General features: G+C 37.1%; 1 protein-coding gene across 1 annotated transcript in view; it reads left to right on the forward strand.

Moving 5' to 3' along the window:
• Positions 1 to 20,668, forward strand: part of CEP350 (centrosomal protein 350) — a 125,753-nt gene that overhangs the window by 60,333 nt on the left and 44,752 nt on the right. The window contains exons 21-26 of the mRNA XM_052653926.1: positions 1,630 to 1,799; positions 9,220 to 9,416; positions 10,041 to 10,225; positions 10,690 to 10,777; positions 16,717 to 16,863; positions 18,906 to 19,063. Of these exons, the coding sequence (XP_052509886.1) occupies positions 1,630 to 1,799; positions 9,220 to 9,416; positions 10,041 to 10,225; positions 10,690 to 10,777; positions 16,717 to 16,863; positions 18,906 to 19,063 (945 nt within the window). The remainder of the gene's footprint in view (positions 1 to 1,629; positions 1,800 to 9,219; positions 9,417 to 10,040; positions 10,226 to 10,689; positions 10,778 to 16,716; positions 16,864 to 18,905; positions 19,064 to 20,668) is intronic.

A 20,668-nucleotide genomic window follows, 5' to 3' on the forward strand; every position in this document is an offset into this window, starting at 1 on the left:
ACTTTTTTCCTTTATATAGCCAGATAATCTGTTGCATGGATGTCCCACATTTATCCATCAGTTGATGGACTTTAGGATTTTTTTCATTTTTTTTTGCCCTTGTGAATGGTGCCACTGTGTACTGATTCATTCATGTACAAATTCTTGTGTGGATCTATTTTATTTCTTTTGGGTATATACTTAGGAATTGTAACTCTGTTTAACATCTTGATGATATGCCAAACTGTTTTCCAAAATAGCTGTTCCATTTTACATTTTCACCAGGAATATAAAGATTTTTCACATCCTTACTAACACTTCTTGATAGGCTAATGAAGACTGTGTCATTCCTGTATCCCTAGAGCTTAGCAATATGCCAAGTACATAGGTAGGCAGTCTACTACATGTTTATTGAGTGAATGATTGGCGCATAACTGCTAAGTAGAAGAATTGAGATTAACTGCATACCCTACTGATTCCAAAGCGCTTGTGGTCTCTTGCATTCTTTTACCTTATAGCTTTATTATACAATTTATCCTTTTAAAAACATTTATTAAGTCAGACAAATAATTATGTAATATTCTATAAGTACCATCATAGAAATCTGCACACACAGTATGAACACAGAAAAAGAAGTGACCAAACCCTCCTTGAGAGTAGAGAAGGGGTCTACAAACAGTTTGCAGAAATGCTACTTCAACTGAGTCTTGAATTCATTGAGCACAGAGGAAAGGTAGGGCGTGTCACAAGAGGGAAATAGCTTATTCAGGGGACCTTAAAACTTGGCTCATGGTTGGCTACGTATTTATATTTAGTGAATAGATAAATTAAGGAAAGCAAAGAGGGAGGAAGGAAAATACTAAACTTTAAAACAAGTTTGCTAAGCATTTGGAAACCCGAGGCTTAAAGTAAGGAGAAGGGCAGAGCTAATGATACAGACTTGAGGCTTACTCCAGATGATAGCAGTAGAAATTATAGATATGCATAAGATTGTCTAAGGAGAGTATATAGCATAAGGGAGAAAGAAACCAAAACCCTAAGAAGCAAAATCATTTTAAGAAAAGATAGAAAAATTAAAAGGAAGTGAAAGAAATACAGGAAACTTGCTTGGGAGGTAGGGAGAGAAGCAGGTGGGAGTAGAGTCAGGGAATATAAGAAAGATAATATAAATATAAGAGATTCGTATCACCTGATGTAGAAAAAGAAATTATCTATTGGATGTGACAGTTAGAATTTAGGTAGAGTTTACAAGAACAGTTCCAGTAGAACAGGTGGGAAATGAGGCAGGCTTCAATAAATTATGAGGTTGATGAAAAGTAAGGAAGTGAAAACAGCAAGTAGAAGCCCCCTTTCCCAGTAGATTGATTGATTTTAAAATGAAAGGCAAAAAGGGAATGAGAGCCTGAGAATAGTGATTCCCCATCATTACTATTTAAAAGTGAAACCTTCTTTTCTGCTACTCATCTTTTCTAAAATAGTTTCTTCTCAGACTTATGTCTAAGTGGCATTTTTATGTTTTATATCTTTCGTTGTTTCAAATCTTGATCATAAGGCACATTTCCTTGGTCAAATAAGTTACTTTGAAATTATATCCATATTTTGTTGCCTTAATTTTTTTTCCTCATTTGTTTCCATAATATGCCTACACAGGAGTAGTAGTGGTAGCAGCCGTCAAGAAAGTCCTTCAGTTCCATCTTCTAAGGAAAACGAGAAGAAACATCGTGGTGAAAAGATGGAGAGTTCTATTGATGAACAGGTTCAGACCGCTGCTGATGATTCTTTTCGAAGTGATAGTGTACCATCTCTTCCTGATGAAAAAGGTAACTTTGTTTGTACATATATGTGTAATTACTTCTGTGGGGAGGCTTCTAGAACCCTTTGAGATATTTGTGACTGAGCTAATTAATATAGTTAGAACATGGTGATATTACAGACAGGTTTCATGTTTGATATTAAATGTGTTCAGGTAAAACTGCTTCAAATGCACCATGCCAGTAACCTTGCTAATATTTTACATGATTGTGTGTCATGATCCTAAAGGCAGGCAAAACTAAATCTAGGAGAATGTGCATGTGAATGGAAAATATATATTCAATACTGGAAAAAATTACTTTTCTCCTATTGTAGGTATGTAACATGACCATAAGAAGGAAAATACATTATTAGACCTTTAAATTTTAAACAATGTAGTTAGGATACAATTTCTTATAAATGATGATGCCATCAGATATATTAATTAGAATAAATTCATTACTTAACTCCTCCTGGATCATAAACTAAACATGTACACCTGTCAAATCATGAATAGTAAATAATACAGCAAAGAAAATAAAATTTGGCAACAAATGGCACCTTTAATACATTAAGTCAACAAATTAACAGCCTCCATTTTTAGATATGCTCTTAAATAACTTCATTAAGCAGTGTTTTTGATTGATAGTCTAAAACTCTGTTCAAAGCAGGATGGGCAAGACAGTCTTTGGAAAGTAAGAAGAAAATATTTAAATTTATTCATCCTTTAAATATATATTTTTGTAAATTTTATAGTGAGTATAAAATAGGGGTGCAGGCTAAGTCACTTCAGTTGTGTCTGACACTTTGCATCCCTGTGGACCATACCCTGAGGGGCTTCTATGTCCATGGGATTCTCCAGGCAAGAATACTGGAATGGGTTGCCATTTCCTCCTCCAGGGGATCTTCCCAACCCAGGGATCAAAACCAGTGTCTCTTGCATGTCTCCTGCATTGGCAGGTGGGTTCTTTACCACTGGGAAGCCCTAATATAGGGGTATAGTAGTCTATAGTTATGGCAGCCCTAGCTGATTAATACAGATGTTGGTACCTAGAAGTGAGGTGCTGCTATACTTTATAAGTGTGAAAGTGGCTTTGAAACTGGATAATGAGTAAAGGATAGAACAGTTTTGAGGTTCATGCAAAAAAAAAGCTTACATTGCCCTGCAGATATTATTGGTAGGAATGTATATATATTAAAGGTGATTCTGATGGAGTCTGATAAAGGTGGAAATAAGGAACATCTTGGGCTTCCCTGATGACTCACTGGTAAAGAACCCACCTGCCAATGTTGGCGGCATGGGTTCAATTCCTGGGTCAGGAAGATCCCTTGGAGAAGGAAATGGGAACCCATACCAGTATTCTTGCCTGTGAAATCCCATGGACAGAGGATCCTGGCAGGCTACAGTCCATGGGGTCGCAAAAGAGTTGGACACCACTTAGTGATTAAACAACAACAAGGAATGTGTTATTGGAAGAAAGACAATCTTTGGTATAAAGTGGCAAAGAAGTTAATTGAATTTGTTCTAGTGTTTGTGGAAGTTCAGTTCAGTTCAGTTCAGTCACTCAGTTGTGTCCGACTCTTTGTGACCCCATGGATTGTAGCACGCCAGGCCTCCCTGTCCGTCACCAAGTCCCGGAGCCTACTCAAACTCAGGTCCATCGAGTCAGTGATGCCATCCAACCATTTCATCCTCTGTTTCCCCTTCTCTTCCTGCCTTCAATATTTCCCAACATCAGGGTCTTTTCCAGTGAGTCAGTTCTTTGCATCAGGTGGCCAAAGTATTGGAGTTTCAGCTTCAGCATCTGTCCTTCCAGTGAATATTCAGGGATGATTTCCTTTAGGATTGACAGGTTTGATCTCCTTGCAGTCCAAGGGACTCTCAAGAGTTTTCTCCAACACCATAGTTTAAAAGCAGCAATTCTTCGGTGCTCAGCTTTCTTTTTGTCCAGCTCTCACATCCATAAATGACTACCCAAAGAACCATAACATTGACTAGACAGACCTTTGTTGGTAAAGTAATGTCTCTGCTTTTCAGTATGCTGCCTAGGTTGGTCACAGCTTTTCTTCCAAGGAGTAAGTGTCTTTTAATTTCATGGCTGCAGTCACCATCCGCAGTGATTTTGGAGCCCCCAAAAATAAAGTCTGACACTGTTTCCACTGTTTCCCCATCTATTTGCCATGAAGTGATGGGACCAGATGCCATGGTCTTCGTTTTCTGAATGTTGAGCTTTAAGCCAACTTTTTCGCTCTCCTCTTTCACTTTCATCAAGAGGCTTTTTAGTTCCTCTTCACTTTCTGCCATAAGGGTGGTGTCATCTGCATATCTGAGGTTGTTGATATTTCTCCCAGCAATCTTGATTCCAGCTTGTGCTTCTTCCAGTCCAGCATTTCTCATGATGTACTCTGCATAGAAGTTAAATAAGCAGGGTGACAATATATAGCCTTGACGTACTCCTTTCCTGAATTGGAACCAGTCAGTTGTTCCATGTCCAGTTCTAACTGTTGCCTCCTGACCTCTATACAGATTTCTCAGAAGGCAGGTCAGGTGGTCTGGTATTCCCATCTCTTTAAGGATTTTCCACAGTTTGTTGTGATCCACACAGTTGAAGGCTTTGGCATAGTCAGTAAAGCAGATGTTTTTCTGAAACTCTGTTGGTTTTTTGATGATCCAGCGGATGTTGGCAATTTGATCTCTGGTTCCTCTGCCTTTTCTAAATCTAGCGTGAACACCTGGAAGTTCATGGTTCACGTACTGTTGAAGCCTGGCTTGGAGAATTTTGAGCATGACTTCGCTGGTGTGTGAGATGAGTACAATTGTGCGGTAGTTTGAACATTGTTTGGCATTGGCTTACTTTGGGATTGGAATGAAAATTGACCTTTTCCAGTCCTGTGGCCACTGCCGAGTTTTCCAGATTTGCTGGTATTGAGTGCAGCACTTTCACAGCATCATCTTTTAGGCTTTGAAATAGCTCCATCACCTCCACTAGCTTTGTTCATAGTGATGCTTCCTAAGGCCCACTTGACTTCACATTCCAGGATGTCTGGCTCTAGGTGAGTGATCCCACCATCGTGATTATCCGGGTCGTGAAGATCTTTTTTGTATAGTTCTATTGTGTATTCTTGCCACCTCTTCTTAGTATCTTCTGCTTCTGTTAGGTCCATACCATCTCTGCCCTTTATTATGCCCATCTTTGCATGAAATGTTCCCGTGGAATCTCTAATTTTCTTGAAGAGATCTCTAGTCTTCTCCTTTTTGTTGTTTTCCTCAATTTCTTTGCATTGATAGCTGTGCAAGGCTTTCTTATCTCTCCTTGCTGTTGTTTGGAACTGTGCATTCAGATGGGTATATCTTTCCTTTTCTCCTTTGTCTTTAGCTTCTCTTCTTTTCTTAGCTATTTGTAAGGCCTCATCTGACAACCATTTGCCTTTTTGCATTTCTTCTTCTTTGGATGGTCTTGATCCCTGTCTCCTGTACAGTGTCACAAACCTCTGTCCATAGTTCTTCAGACACTCTATCAGATCTAATCCCTTGAATCCATTTGTCACTTCCACTATAGAATCATAATGGATTTGAATTAGGTCATACCTGAATGGTCTATTGGTTTTACCTACTTTCTTCAATTTTAGTCTGAATTTGGCAATAAGGAGTTCATGATCTGAGCCACAGTCAGCTCGTGGTCTTGTTTTTGCTGACTGTATAGAGCTCCTCCATCTTTGCCTGTGAAGAATATAATCAGTTTTCGATATTGACCATCTGGTGATGTTCATGTGTAGAGTTTTGTCTTGTGCTGTTGGAAGAGGGTGTTTGCTATGACCAGTGCTTTCTCTTGGCAAAACTTTGTTAGCCTTTGACCTGCCTCGTTTTGTACTCCAAGGCCAAATTTGCCTGTTACTCCAGGTAGCTCTTGACTTCCTACTTTTGCATTCCAGTCCCCTATAATGAAGATGACATCTTTTTTGGGTGTTAGTTCTAGAAGGTCTTGTAGGTCTTCATAGAACCATTCAGCTTCAGCTTCAGCTTCTTCAGCATTACTGGTTGGGGCATAAACTTGGATTACTGTTGTATTGGGTGGTTTGCCTTGGAAATGAGCAGACATCATTCTGTCATTCCTGAGACTGCATCCAAGTACTGCATTTTGGACTCTCTTGTTGACCATGATAGCTACTTCATTTCTTCTAAGGGATTCTTGCCCACAGTAGTAGATACAATGGTCATCTGAGTTAAATTCACCCATTCCAGTTCATTTTATTTCAGTGATTCCTAAAATGTCAATGTTTCACTCTTGCCATCTCCTGTTTGACCACTTCCAATTTGTCCTGATTCATGGACCTAACATTCCAGGTTCCTATGCAATATTGCTCTTTACAGCATCGGACTTTACTTTCATCACTAGTCACATCCACAACTGGGTGGTGGTGTTGCTCTGGCTCCATTCCGTCACTCTTTCTGGAGTTAGTTCTCCACTCTTCTCCAGTAGCATATTGGGCACCTACTGACCTGAGGAGTTCATCTTTCAGTGTCATACATATTTGCCTGTTCATACTGTTCATGGGGTTCTCAAGGCAAGAATGCTGAAGTGGTTTGCCATTCCCTTCTCCAGTGGACCATGTTTTATGGAAAGTGGAAATTAAAAGTGATGACCCTGGATATTTAGCTGAGGAGATTTCTAAACAAAACATTGAAGGCCTGGCCTAGTTTCTTCTTACTGCTTATAGTAAAATGTGAAATAAGAGATAAATTGAAGGAATTATTAAGCAAACAGGAACCACAATTTGAAGATTTGGAAAATTCTCAGCCTGTGCATGTTGTGTGAAAAGGAGAAAGCGAGTTCCGGAGAGAACACTAAGGGCACGAGTAGATAGTTACTTCATAAAGAAATTGCCCATGGATTTAATCAGCCACCTCAGCATGTTCAGCTGAAGCCAGGAGTACAGATGGGATTATATGAGCAGAGATACAACCGTTTTGGGTTAAAGGGCAAGAGACAGGATGAAAAAGGAAAGCTTTCAGACTTCTGGGATTCTGTGGGATGAGACATTAGAGCTATCCAACAGTGGACATGCCTATAGAAGATTAAGGTGGCTAGAATTGATGGGACAGCCAAGATCCAAAGAAATTAAAACTTTGGAAAACTAATATGAGGAAGAAAACAAGAAAAAATCTAAGTCACTTTGGTTTGGCAATGATTTCTTAAATATAACACCAAAAGTACAATCCATGAAGGAAGAAATTGACAAGATGTACTTTATTAAAATTTTTAAAACTCTGCTCTGTGAGAGAGATTATTAAGATAATGAAAAATCACAGACTGTTAAAAAATATTTGTACAAAAACACATATTGGATAATAGACTTATCTCCAGAGTACATAAAAGACTCTTAAAACTCAACAGGAAAATCAGCAACCCAGTTAAAAAATATGCAGAGATTTAAACAGATACTTCATTGAAGAAAACATACAAATGAAAATTAAAATCTCAGTGAGATGGTGTAACTTGCCTATCGGAAAGACTGAAGTCCAAAATAACAACAAAGTGGTGGCAAGGATCCTGGGCACCAGGAACTTGAATTCATCACTGATGAGAATGTAAAATGGCATGGTGCCTCTGGATGACATATTCACAGTATTTTATAATGACCCAGCAGTCATTGCCTAGGTATTTACCTAGTGATCTGAAAGCTTAAGTCCACACACAAGTCTATATGTTTAACGTTCATGGCATCGTTATTCACAATTTCTGAAAAACTGGAAGTAATCAGTATGTCTCATGAGGGGAATGGATGAACAAACTGCTAATCTGTGAAGTAGAATACTGTTCAACAACGAATGATTTGATTCATGGACCAACACGAATCAATTTTAAGTAAATTTTACTGAGTGCAGTTAGCAAGCCCCCAAATCATATATACCGTATGATTCCATTTATATGACATTCTGGAAAAGGCCAAACTATAGGGGTGGAAAACAGATGACTATTTCCCAGGTATCAAGTGGAAGACAAAGTGATAGACTACAGAGAGATGCACAGAAGAGCTTTTAGTGTGAAACAGCTGTTACGTAATAAGGTATTGTGTGTTCAGCATGTACTGTCTATGTGCATTTGTCAAAACCCTAAAACTGTACATTACAAAGAGTAAGCTTTAACGTATGCAAACTAAAGACACACATACACACACACCAACCTGGATGTTGGGATGGGGAGGTCCCAGGATGGAATGCAGTCTGTGACAAATCAACCTAACTGCAGTACAAATGAATAGCGTAACCACACTGAAGGGGTGGGAGTGGAGGGAAAAGGAGCTGGCCCAGATAAGTTTGGAAAATGGTATTTTCCAGTAGGAATTGTAAGCTTAAATACAAAGGAATAGTATAAAAACTGTATTCTAGTTGGTAAATTTGTTTTTCACAGATGGACAGTTTACAGTTGTTTTCATATTTGTTGGTGTTGAACAGATAAGTAAATGGATGTTAAATTGTGGGAAATAGATTTCTCAGTGTTGGAGATAGAAACTATAGACATACAAGAAAGGAAGACTAGAATGAATTCTGTGATACAGGATTAGAGTCAGAAACATGAGTATGGATCATGTTTGGATGGGTGGATGGATACAGGAATGTGTGTGTGTGTGTGTGTGTGTGTGTATGTATGTGTGTGTGTGTGTGTGTAGATGGGTTAGTATACCTGCAGTTATTAATATTACTTGATTCTCTCCACTGAGAGTGAAGAGAGCAGCTCTGTCCACTGAGAGAGAGTGGACAAGCAACAATGTGCTAGTAGTTTTAAGGACAACCATGCCAAGATTATGGTTTCTAAATATTCTCCAATAAAAGAAACCAGAGCTCTTTGGAGAGATGACTGACTCTAGGACTATACAGGGAAAATATGAAGTGAAAGAAAGGATTGAAGGGTAGGGGGAATGTCAAAGGCGCACAGGAACCAACCTAAAAGAGCTGTTATGTTTTTAATTAAGCATGGGATTGAGGAATTTCTAAAAATTTTTTCATTTGCATTTCTTTGACTTCTAGTCATGTTAATCTTTTTTAAAAAACTTAATTTTGGCCATTAATATTTCCTTTGTGAAGAATGATATCATGGCAATTTTTCATTTTTCTGTAGGGGTATTTGTTGTTCAGTTTCTCAGTTGCGTCCAACTCTGTGACCCCATCCACTGGTTTTCTCATTGACTTATAAGAGCTCTTTATATATGAAGTACATTACACTTTTGCCATATTTCTTGTACTAGTATTTTTAGATATTTTAGGTTTTTTTCTGTTTCTTGTTTGTAAAGTGAGTGAATTTTGCTTATTATTCCATGCCTATTAATAACTAGTGTTCAGTTCTTTAATTTGTTGGATGGTTCTGTAAAGATGCAACAGGGTCTACTAATTGAACATCTACTAAAACTTTTGTAATGATAATGTCTACTTGCTCCATATTCTTTTAGATTCAACTTCTGTTGCAACAGAATATTCCCTGAAATTTGATGAATCCATGACAGAAGATGAAATAGAAGAAAAGTCATTTCGATCTTTACTACCTTCTGAGAGTCATCGCAGATTTAACATGGAAAAGAAAAGAGGCCATCATGATGACTCTGATGAAGAAACTTCTCCAGAAAAGACTACACTGTCCTCTGCCAAGGTGTGTTTCAGTTTATTTGTGGAGATACTTCATATATAGCTGTGGATATGCTCTCTCAAAGGTGTGAAGTATCATTTTGTATTTGAACTCAGTTGTCAGCTACCAGAATATTTTTCCTAAGGTACCAGTTTTGGGGGGTTTTTTGGCGGGGGGGCGGGGAGAGTATAGAATTTAGCTTTTCTTTCCTTATAAAGTAGCTTGCAAACATATTCCTTGAAATAATATATAAGACCTTTGAGGATGTGAGCCAAAGTTAAGTCTTGAGCTTTTTCATTCACTTCAGTCTTATAACACTTTATTCCATTTTAAAAATTGCATTTATATAATTCTTCTTATTAAATTTTAAGCCTTTTGGATAACAGGGACAAATTCTTACCATCTTTACATCCCCTTGGACAGTGCCTGACTTACTCTGGTTATTTGTTAAAATTTTATTGGGTGAATAAATTGGCAGTTGAGTGTTACTTTCTCTCTCATGTGCCTTTTTTTTGAAGAATGTTCTTTAACATGGTTGGCAGCCTTTCTATATACATATTTTTATAAGTGCATACCTCTTTTAATGAAGTTAATTAAGTTCCAAAAGGTATAGACAGTGATCAAGATGACTTAAACTCTCTAACTCAGGAGCTAAGCATGCCATTCTCAGGAGGACAAGACAGCTTTTCTAAATTTACTATGGAGATGGTTCGACAGTATATGAAAGAAGAGGAAATGAGAGCAGCTCACCAGTCTTCACTCCTGCGTCTCCGTGAAAAGGCCTTGAAGGAGAAAACTAAAGCTGAACTAGCCTGGTTAGAGCATCAGAAAAAGTAAGTTCTTTCAATGAACGTAATTTTGACTGTTCAGTTTCTCCTTTCATGAAATGCTTTGTTTTTAAAGATGTTTTTGTTTCCTCATTTAATTTGATCAACCCTGTTTCTCAGGCTAGAAGTATAGCAGTCATTGTTGAATCATGTTGCTTTCAAGACCTCCTACTCATAAATTCTCTTTGCATTTCTCTCATCACTTAACTGACTCTTATATTGTTATTTTATGCTTAATTACTTTATTGTGTTATAGATTCTCAAAGCTATTCTGTCTTTAAAGGACATAGTCTAAGATTTGCTTATATCAAATATCCAATAAAATATTGGTTGGGATAGGAATTGCTGGATGAAGCAACTGTTTTCTACATTTGAAAATGTTAAATGGTTTAAAAACTTTAAGGGGTTGAGAAATCTTGATATTAGAATAGGAATTTAAACTAATTTTGTCTCAATGGGAATGATTGCAGACATCTACGAGATAAAGGTGAAGATGATAAAATGCCCCCACTCCGGAAGAAACAGCGTGGTTTGCTCTTAAGGTTGCAGCAAGAAAAGGTATGTTAGGAAAAACAAAGGGGACAATTTAGATTGTGAAATCTATTATTTTGCCTAATCTTTTTATCTTATTATCTCATTGAAGGAGATTTAGTTGATATTAACCACTCTTTATGCCTACTACTATAATTGCAAGAGTTGCTTGATTGCCCACTGTATTTCTTCTAAATTAGGATTGTATTTCACTGCTAACAGAATACCGTATTAAGTCAAACCTTCTGCTTTCATTTGCTGTGTAAAATATTGTACAATTGTGTTTTGATACGTGTATTTTAAAAATTATAATATTTGTGAGTCTAGTTTAGTCATTGTTTCCCTAAATAGACTTTTAAATTACATGAATTACGAATTGACAAATATTTAGGCTTAGTGGACCTAGCAAGACCTGGGATTTGAATCCTGGAGAGGCAGTGTAGTGTCATGGTTAAGAATTCAGGCTCTAGATTCAGATTGTCTGTTGTTGTTTAGTCACTGAGTCGTGTCCAACTCTTTGCAAGCCCCTGGACTGGAGTGCACCAGACTTCTCTGTCCACTGGATTTCCCAGGTAAAAATATTGGAATGGATTGCCGTTTCCTTCTCCAGGGGATCTTCCCGACCCAGGGATTGACGCATATTGACAGACAGATTCTTTACCACTAAGCCTTCAGGGAAGCCCTAAATTCAGATTGCCTAGATTAAAATCCCAGATCTACCAGTTATTAGTTTTATAATCTTGAAAAGTTATTTATCTGTGCCTCAGTTTCATTTTCTGTAAACTGATCATAATAGTAATAACATACTTTGTTGTTGAGAGGAATAAATGAGTAATATATATAATAAATTTAGAACCTACCTTGGCACAAAGGTAAATGCTCAATAAATGTTAGTTGTTATTACTTGAATTCCAGCTTTGCCAGTTGCAAATATGTAATCATGGTCAAGTTTAAGTAACTCTCTGAGACTTAGTCTCCTCATCTTGTTGAAGTGAGATTATACTTCATATGGTGGGTGTGAGGATTAAATGAGGTAACATATATAAAATGTGTTTCACATTGCCTGGTAAATATTTAATAAATTCTGCTGCTGCTAAGTCGCTTCAGTCATGTCCGACTCTGTGCGACCCCATAGACGGCAGCCCACCAGGCTCCGCTGTCCTTGGGATTCGCCAGGCAAGAACACTGGAGTGGGTTAAAACCCATTAAAAAAATATTTTCTTTCTGCTAGTCTTAGATTGGGTGAAATTATACATTAATTGATTTAGAAACTTGGGCCTAAGCTAGTAGGTGGTTTGTGGAGTTCTGGGAATCCCTTAGACCTTTTTCATGGGACAAGGAGATCAAAACTGTTTTCATGAGGACAGGTTGACGTGAATTTGCCGTTTTTATGTATTGATATTTGCACTAAATGGTGCAACAGCAATGGTGCGTAAAACTGCTGAGGCCTTATTTAGAACAAATCAAGGCAGTGGCACCAAACTGCTAGTAGTCTTTCATCTTCCATTGCCATACACTTGCAGCGAAAAAAAGCTAATTTCACTAAAGAATGTCTTGATTAAGTCTAGTAAAATTATTTTTATTATGTTGGCATTTGAGTACTTGTTTTCATGTTCTGCGTGACAGGAATGGGAAGCCTACAATGCACGTTTCCTGGATATTTGGGGAAGGTGATTAACTCATGGGAAAGCATTTGTACAGTTGTTTCAGCTGCAGGCTGAGCTAGTCACATTTTTTCGTGGAATACTGTTCTTACCTGAGTTATCCAGAGACAAACTATGTTTATTCAGAATAGGGTATTTGACAGTCATTTTCTCAAAAATGAACAAAGTGTGCTTGTACTTCAAAGAAGACAGTTGACAATATTTGTTGCCAATGGTAAAAACTTCTATCTACCACCGAAAACTAAAGAATTTTTCTTATAAGATCATAGTGATAATAACTGTGATTTTCTTGGTATTGTATAATGAAATTTATGAACATTTGGAAGATCTTCATAACTGAGTGAACTAGACATTTTCCAAATAATCAGTGCATGGTATTTTTTTCTTAAATAAAGCCATGGTGGAGGATGGGATAGGATAAATTAGGAATATGGGATTAACAGATACAAACTACTATGCATAAAATAGATAAGCAACATGGAATTACTATATGGCATAGGGAACTATATTCAATATCTTATGATAATCTATAATGGAAAATAATCTGAAGAAAATATGTGTTACTGAATCACTTGCTGTACACTGAGACTAATGCAGTATTATAAATCAACTATCAGTTCAGTTCAGTTCAGTCGCTCAGTCGTGTCCGACTCTTTGCGACCCCATGAATCGCAGCATACCAGACCTCCCTGTCTATCACCAACTCCCAGAGTTCACTCAGACTCACATCCATCGAGTCCGTGATGCCATCCAGCCATTTCACCCTCTGTCGTCCCCTTCTCTTCCTGCCCCCAATCCCTCCCAGCATCAGAGTCTTTTCCAATGAGTGAACTCTTCACATGAGGTGGCCAGAGTACTGGAGTTTCAGCTTTAGCATCATTCCTTCCAAAGAACACCCAGGGCTGATCTCTTTCAGAATGGACTGGTTGGATCTCCTTGCAGTCCAAGGGACTCTCAAGAGTCTTCTCCAACACCACAGTTCAAAAGCATCAATTCTTCGGCGCTCAACCTTCTTCACAGTCCCACTCTCACATCCATACATGACCACTGGAAAAACCATAGCCTTGACTAGACAGACCTTAGTCGGCAAAGTAACGTCTCTGCTTTTGAATATGCTATCTAGGTTGGTCGTAACTTTTCTTCCAAGGAGTAAGAGTCTTTTAATTTCATGGCTGCAGTCACCATCTGCAGTGATTTTGGAGCCCAAAAAATAAAGTCTGACACTGTTTCCACTGTTTCCCCATGTATTTGCCATGAAGTGATGGGACCGGATGCCATGATCTTCGTTTTCTGAATGTTGAGCTTTAAGCCAACTTTTTCCCTCTCCTCTTTCACCTTCATCAAGAGGCTTTTTAGTTCCTCTTCACTTTCTGCCATAAGGGTGGTGTCATCTGCATATCTGAGGTTATTGATATTTCTCCTGGCAATCTGGATTCCAGCTTGTGTTTCTTCCAGTCCAGCGTTTCTCATGATGTACTCTGCATAGAAGTTAAATAAGCAGGGTGACAATATACAGCCTTGACGCACTCCTTTTCCTATTTGGAACCAGTCTGTTGTTCCATGTCCAGTTCTAACTGTTGCTTCCTGACCTGCATACAGATTTCTCAAGAGGCAGGTCAGGTGGTCTGGTATTCCCATCTCTTGAAGAATTTTCCACAGTTTGTTGTGATCCACACAGTCAAAGGCTTTGGCATAGTCAATAAAGCAGAAAGAGATGTTTTTCTGGAACTCTCTTGCTTTTTCCATGATCCAGCGGATGTTGGCAATTTGATCTCTGGTTCCTCTGCCTTTTCTAAAACCAGCTTGAACATCAGGAAGTTCACAGTTCACATATTGTTGAAGCCTGGCTTGGAGAATTTTGAGCATTACTTTATTAGCGTGTGTTGAAGCCTGTCTTGGAGAATTTTGAGCATTACTTTACTAGCGTGTGAGATGAGTGCAATTGTGCGGTAGTTTGAGCATTCTTTGGCATTGCCTTTCTTTGGGATTGGAATGAAAACTGACCTTTTCCAGTCCTGTGGCCACTGCTGAGTGTTCCAAATTTGCTGGCATATTGAGTGCAGCACTTCCACAGCATCATCTTTCAGGATTTGAAATAGCTCCACTGGAATTCCATCACCTCCACTAGCTTTGTTCGTAGTGATGCTTTCTAAGGCCCACTTGACTTCACATTCCAGGATGTCTGGCTCTAGGTGAGTGATCCCACCATCGTGATTATCCGGGTCGTGAAGATCTTTTTTGTACAGTTCTTCCATGTATTCTTGCCACCTCTTCTTAATATCTTCTGCTTCTGTTAGGTCCATACCATTTCTGTCCTTTATCGAGCCCATCTTTGCATGAAATGTTCCCTTGGTATCTCTAATTTTCTTGAAGAGATCTCTAGTCTTTCCCATTCTGTTGTTTTCCTCTCTTTCTTTGGATTGATCACTGAAGAAGGCTTTCTTATCTCTTCTATACTTCTACCTAAAAAAATTTTTTTAACCCCAAAACTCAAGTCAGAACAAAAAAATCAAGCCAGACAATAAAGATTTGCAAACATCTAAATACTACTCTTTTCACTAATTTTGTTTGTTTTAGAAAATAGAATTATTTTCTTAAAAATGTACACAATGCCATTGTATACACGAGAGTGAAAAGACAAATAATGTCTTAGTATTACAAAGATAGTTTGAGAGTCTCCAGAAAGGATCTCAGGAACCCCTATCGACCATGGTCTGTACTTTGAGAAGTGTGCTTGAGAGGAATTTTATACATGCGCCCAAGGAGACAAAAAAGTGAAAGGCTGTTGATTTTAGTACTATTTGTAATAGTAGACAGCAACCTCATCGAACCATAGGGGTAACAGATCCATGAAATATATATACCTCCAATGTAATTTTATGCAGAATTTAGGGACAAATCAACATGGAGACATATAAAAGCAACATTTAGTAAATAAAGCAAGATTGAAAATATGTATGTATGATATTATTTATAAAATATTGTAAAACATTATACAAACCAAGCAGTATATTTATTTTTGCAGGTAACTACAAATATTTATAGAAGAATTTTAAAAAGCTGTATACCGTGGAAGTGTATATACCATGGTAGTGGTTACCTTTAGGGAGTGAGGTGGGGGTTTGCAAACTGGTGTTATCTATAATATTTTAGTTCTTTATAAAATTTAAGACTAAGAGGAAATATGACAGAATATTAACAGGTGTTAATTTTGGAAATTAGATGTTTATTGTGCACTTTCCTGCATTTTCAGATAGTTTCAAAATTTCTCAAATGTGATTTAAAGAAATTATAATAAGTTATTCACATCTTTATTATGCTTACTTTATTGATGAGGAAACAGATTACAAGAAATTTATGATAAAAAAGGATAATTATTAAATTTTAATGATTATTAATGGTGAAATGTGTCATCTTTTGCACACTGTTAGCAACAGAAACGGAGAAGGCAGTGGCAGCCCACTCCAGGAAAATCCCATGGACGGAGGAACCTGGTGGGCTACAGTCCGTGGGGTCGCTAAGAGTTGGACACAACTGAGCGACTTCACTTCCACTTTTCACTTTCATGCATTGAAGAAGGAAATGGCAACCCACTCCAGTGTTTTTGCCTGGAGAATCCCAGGGACGGGGGAGCCTGGTGGGCTGCCGTCTATGGGGTCACACAGTTGGACATGACTGAGGCGACTTAGCAGCAGCAGCAGCAACAGAAAATAATACCCTGTTTGGAGAATGCTTGATGCTATGTTGTCTTAAGTGTTTTCTGTTGGCATTTTATGTGGAGAAAATTCTTTTCTGAAAACAATTTTAAAAACTGTTCTAAGGGCCATAAAATGATTCATTCTCTTTGAGTTGTTTGTCCTACTTTTTGGAATCTCTCCTAAAGAACTAGCCCATGGTATGAAACAATTATAGGCATTAAAGCATTATTTGGGATGGAGTTTACAATAGAATAATGATTATATTAATTACTTTACATGATATGCAGTTATTAAACAAATAACTGTAAAGATTGAAAGGCACTATGGAAAAATGTGAAAGGTATGTTAAGTTTTAAAAGGGGATATGAAATTATCACTCTGTTGTGGTTATAATTACTTAAATTAAGGATTAAATCATGTTAAATTATTTTACAGTGATAGAGATTTTTCCTCCACTACTAAAAAATTTTTCAGTGTTATTTTATCTTGAAGTTCTTTATGTATGTAGTTTCGTATATGTGATGATTGGATTTTCTTTTCAAAATATTAGGTTGAATTTGTCTTCTCCAAATTTTAAACCCTGTCCTAAATCTTTAAACCTTAGGCAGAAATTAAACGTCTTCAAGAAGCCAATAAGGCAGCTCGGAAGGAAAGACAGCTGATTCTTAAACAGCAGGAGGAGATAGAAAGGATCCGACAGACCACCATAAAACTGCAGGAGAAGCTGAAATCTGCAGGGGAGAATAAATTGGTAAACTACATGAAATTCTTGTGTGTTTTCTGCCTCATGTTGCTTGCTGACACCTAACTCTGCCTCTTTACATGATGGATGTGTGTTCATCCCAACACTGTGATATAGTAATGCACCAGGATAAAGTTGTATGTATGTGCCTTTATATAAAATGAGAGTTGTAATTTTATTTTCCCCGTGGATTATTCTTTTGAATGGGACACGTAAGTCATATATTAGTTTCAAAATGTTTTCCATTTATAAACTCAGTTGGGATAAAGAGCTTTGCTTTTTGCTAATCAATCCAAATATATTCTTCAGAATTAATGGGAGGAATTAATTTTTTTGCTCTTTATGTGATACCTCTTTCAGCTGTCTAATGTCTTATATAATGATACAAGGCTAAAGGAGATATTCAGACAAAAACAAAATTGGGCTTATTCTGAAATATTATAGTGTCAGTGTAGTGTTGGAAGATTCAGACTGTATAGAAATATAGTTAAATAATACTTTAATATTCAGTGCTTTGATTTTTAAAATACACTTTAAAGTTTGAAGCAATCTCAAATTTATAGAAAGTTTCAAACACTAAAAAGAGCTCTGATTTTCTGAGCAAGAGTTATGTTGCTAACAAATTAATATTGACACATTACTACCATTTAATCTGCAAACACTACTCAAGTTTCTCCAGTTGTCACAATAGTGTTCCTTATTTCAAAAGGTGAGTTCAGAAGCACATATTGTACTTAGTTTTCATATATCTTTAGTCTCTTTCAGACTGGAAAGGTTCCTTGATTCTCATGACCTTCACATTTTGGAAGATTACAGGACAGATACTTTGTAGAATGGTCAAGTTGGGTTTGTCTGAGGCTTCCTCATAATTAGATTCAGTTTATGCATCTTTGGCAGGAATATCACAGATGTGATGGTGTGTTCTTCTCTGCATTCGATCTGGTGGTACCTGATTTCGATATATCTCATTACTGATGTGTGTGCATACATGTTCGGTCGCTCCAACTCTCTGTCACCCCATGTCCCGTAGCCTGCCAGCCTTCTTTGCTCGTGGAATTTTCCAGGCAAGAATACTGGAATGGGTTGATGTTGACTTAATCATAAAGGGAAAGAGGGTAACTATACAGTGAAGGTAGCATCTACCATATTTCACTGTATAGTTACCCTCTTTCCCTTTGTGATTAATAAGTACTTTGCATGATGGTATTTTGAGACTACATTAATTCCTGTTCTTCATCAGAGTTAAATTTCTTCTTTTTTTTTATGTCAGTATGGACTCACGGATTCCTATTTTACTCAGCATTAAAATCTGTTACTATCACTATTTATTGTGATGCTCACTTTTTCTTAAGTTGGGCCATTCGGAGCCTCTTAAGCAGTTTTCTGTGTCCTTTTGACATGTATTCATCAGTCTTTGAGCACTTTCTTACTTTCTGAAACAAGATGTTTCAGTCATTTTTTACTTTTCCTGCCTCAACCTTGGTTTCAGCTGTTTCTCCAAAAAGGATACTTATTTAGAAATGAAGATCTGGTGCTAGGCATGCTCATTGCTATTCAGGTTTTGTTCCTCCTTGGAGAAGGCAATGGCACCCCACTCCAGTACTCTTGCCCGGAAAATCCCATGGATGGAGGAGCCTGGTAGGCTGTAGTCCATGGGGTCGCTAAGAGTCAAGCACGACTGAGCAACTTCACTTTCACTTTTCACTTTCATTTTTCACTTTCATGATTAGAGAAGGAAATGGCAACCCACTCCAGTGTTCTTGCCTGGAGAATCCCAGGGACGGTGGAGCCTGGTGGGCTGCCGTCTGTGGGGTCACACAGAGTCGGACATGACTGAAGCGACTTAGCAGTAAGCAACAAATATAGGGACTGTGTTAGGACACATATATACATTTTACTTGTGCAGTATAATTTTGCCCTTTAAGTAATACCTTAATTTCAGCTATTTTACAAATACTGTTTAGAAGATAAATTAATTTTGAGATGACAGTGTTTAAATTAGTTTGAGATCTTAAATTCCAGTATAACATTTGACCCCTTTTTGTTTGCAGGAGTCTCATAGTGATGATGATACAAAAGATAGTAAAGCAGCCAGTCCTGTTCCAACTGACTTGGAGACCCGCAGTCCTTCCCCTATTTCAATCTCCAGCAGTGAAACAAGCAGCATTATGCAGAAACTGAAGAAAATGAGAAGCCGCATGGATGAAAAGTAATTCATTTTTTAAAGTATCTCGTTTATGCTGGAAGTGGTAGCAACAAATAATATTTTTAATGTACTTCATTAGATTAGATGGATACGACATAATATTTTATGGCTTCAGCTGCATTTTAGTAGATTAAGTCATCCTGGAAGTCAATTAACTATAGACCTTATTTATAAAACAAATTTTCTCTGTTTTAAATACAGCCAGGTTTCTTATTTTAAAACTAAAGTAGTATTTGCAGATATACCCATGATAATGTTTTCTCCTTGCTTTTATTAAAAGTTATGAGTAAGTGTGAAATTTTTATCTTCTCTGAAATGTGAGGACATCTCCACTAACTTGGGAAAACAATTCAGTGGTATAGCTTGAGATTTTATCCTGTGACTCTGACAACTCTCAGGCTTACGCAAGTAGAAGAGTGAACTCTTAAACTCGTGAGTGATTCTCAGTTGCTCAATTGAACCATAAAGTCTGAAATTCTCCCAGGATGTTGAATGATTTGGCTATCTACCATTCTTCTAAAATATTTCTAAGGATTATTTTTTAAAGACTCTTGGAGAAAGCTACTACTACTTGGATATGCCAGCTTTGACCATACCAAGATATGTACCTGACAGTTTACTTTTTTGCATGTACATTTAATTAAATATACTTATAAAGTAGCTGCTTGTAGACTATTTTCTACCTTCTTTAAATATGGAAGAGAGGTCCTTTAAAATTTTTGTTGATTGCTATTTTATGTTAGCAGTTTGGGCCACAGATTGAACTTAAATTGTACCTTGATATCCTTTGGCAGTATACTACGCATCACCAAATTTAATGTTCTGTGTTTCTAAGTGATATTAGCCTATGATTTAGGTTCTGAACAGTCAAGCAGTTCTAAGTCAAATCTTACTCACTGTAAGTACAGTGTTGTACACTGGCACTTTATTGCTTAATTGAAATTGCATTTCAGTAACTTAAAATTGGCATTTCACAACTTAAAAGTATCTAAATTGATTATGAAAAAAAGTTTAAAAAATAAACAAATTTTAAAAACAAAAAGTATAAGGGAGTGAAAACTGAATATTAACATATTTTATAAGAATGCCTTTTCTAAGATTTCCATGGACTAGACCAGTTAAGATGTATTCAAGTAGGAATTCTTTCTTTCTTTCCTGACAAACTTTCCAGTAGCCTATGTGGGCATACTGTATTGCTCCAGGGATCTTTAATTCAGAATAATCTATCTCATAAATTTTCATAACTGATTAAACATTTTCTATCTGCCTCGTAAATGCCTTTGGGTCGTAAGTGTTGGAGGAAAAATAGCTTCACGGGAAATTTCTTCATTGATTTCTTGCTTGTCTATACCAGTAAAATCTGCATTGCTGGTCTCTGTGAATAATATTCTAATAATTTTAATCACATCTGTGGAAGGAAATACTTATTTTGCTTGTAAGATTAGTCAGTTTATGTGGTGTTTATTTCCAATTTTGTTAAAATTTTAAAAATCCTAAATAACAAATTATAAGTTGAATATATTGACTTTGTTCTAAGTTTTGTTATTTTCTCAGAGCCCAAAATATTAAACACCTAGAATTTTTTGAAACATTGCTCTCCCTTCCTTT

This window comes from Budorcas taxicolor, chromosome 16, assembly GCF_023091745.1.
Source record: "Budorcas taxicolor isolate Tak-1 chromosome 16, Takin1.1, whole genome shotgun sequence".
In the NCBI taxonomy this organism is placed as follows: Eukaryota; Metazoa; Chordata; class Mammalia; order Artiodactyla; family Bovidae; genus Budorcas; species Budorcas taxicolor.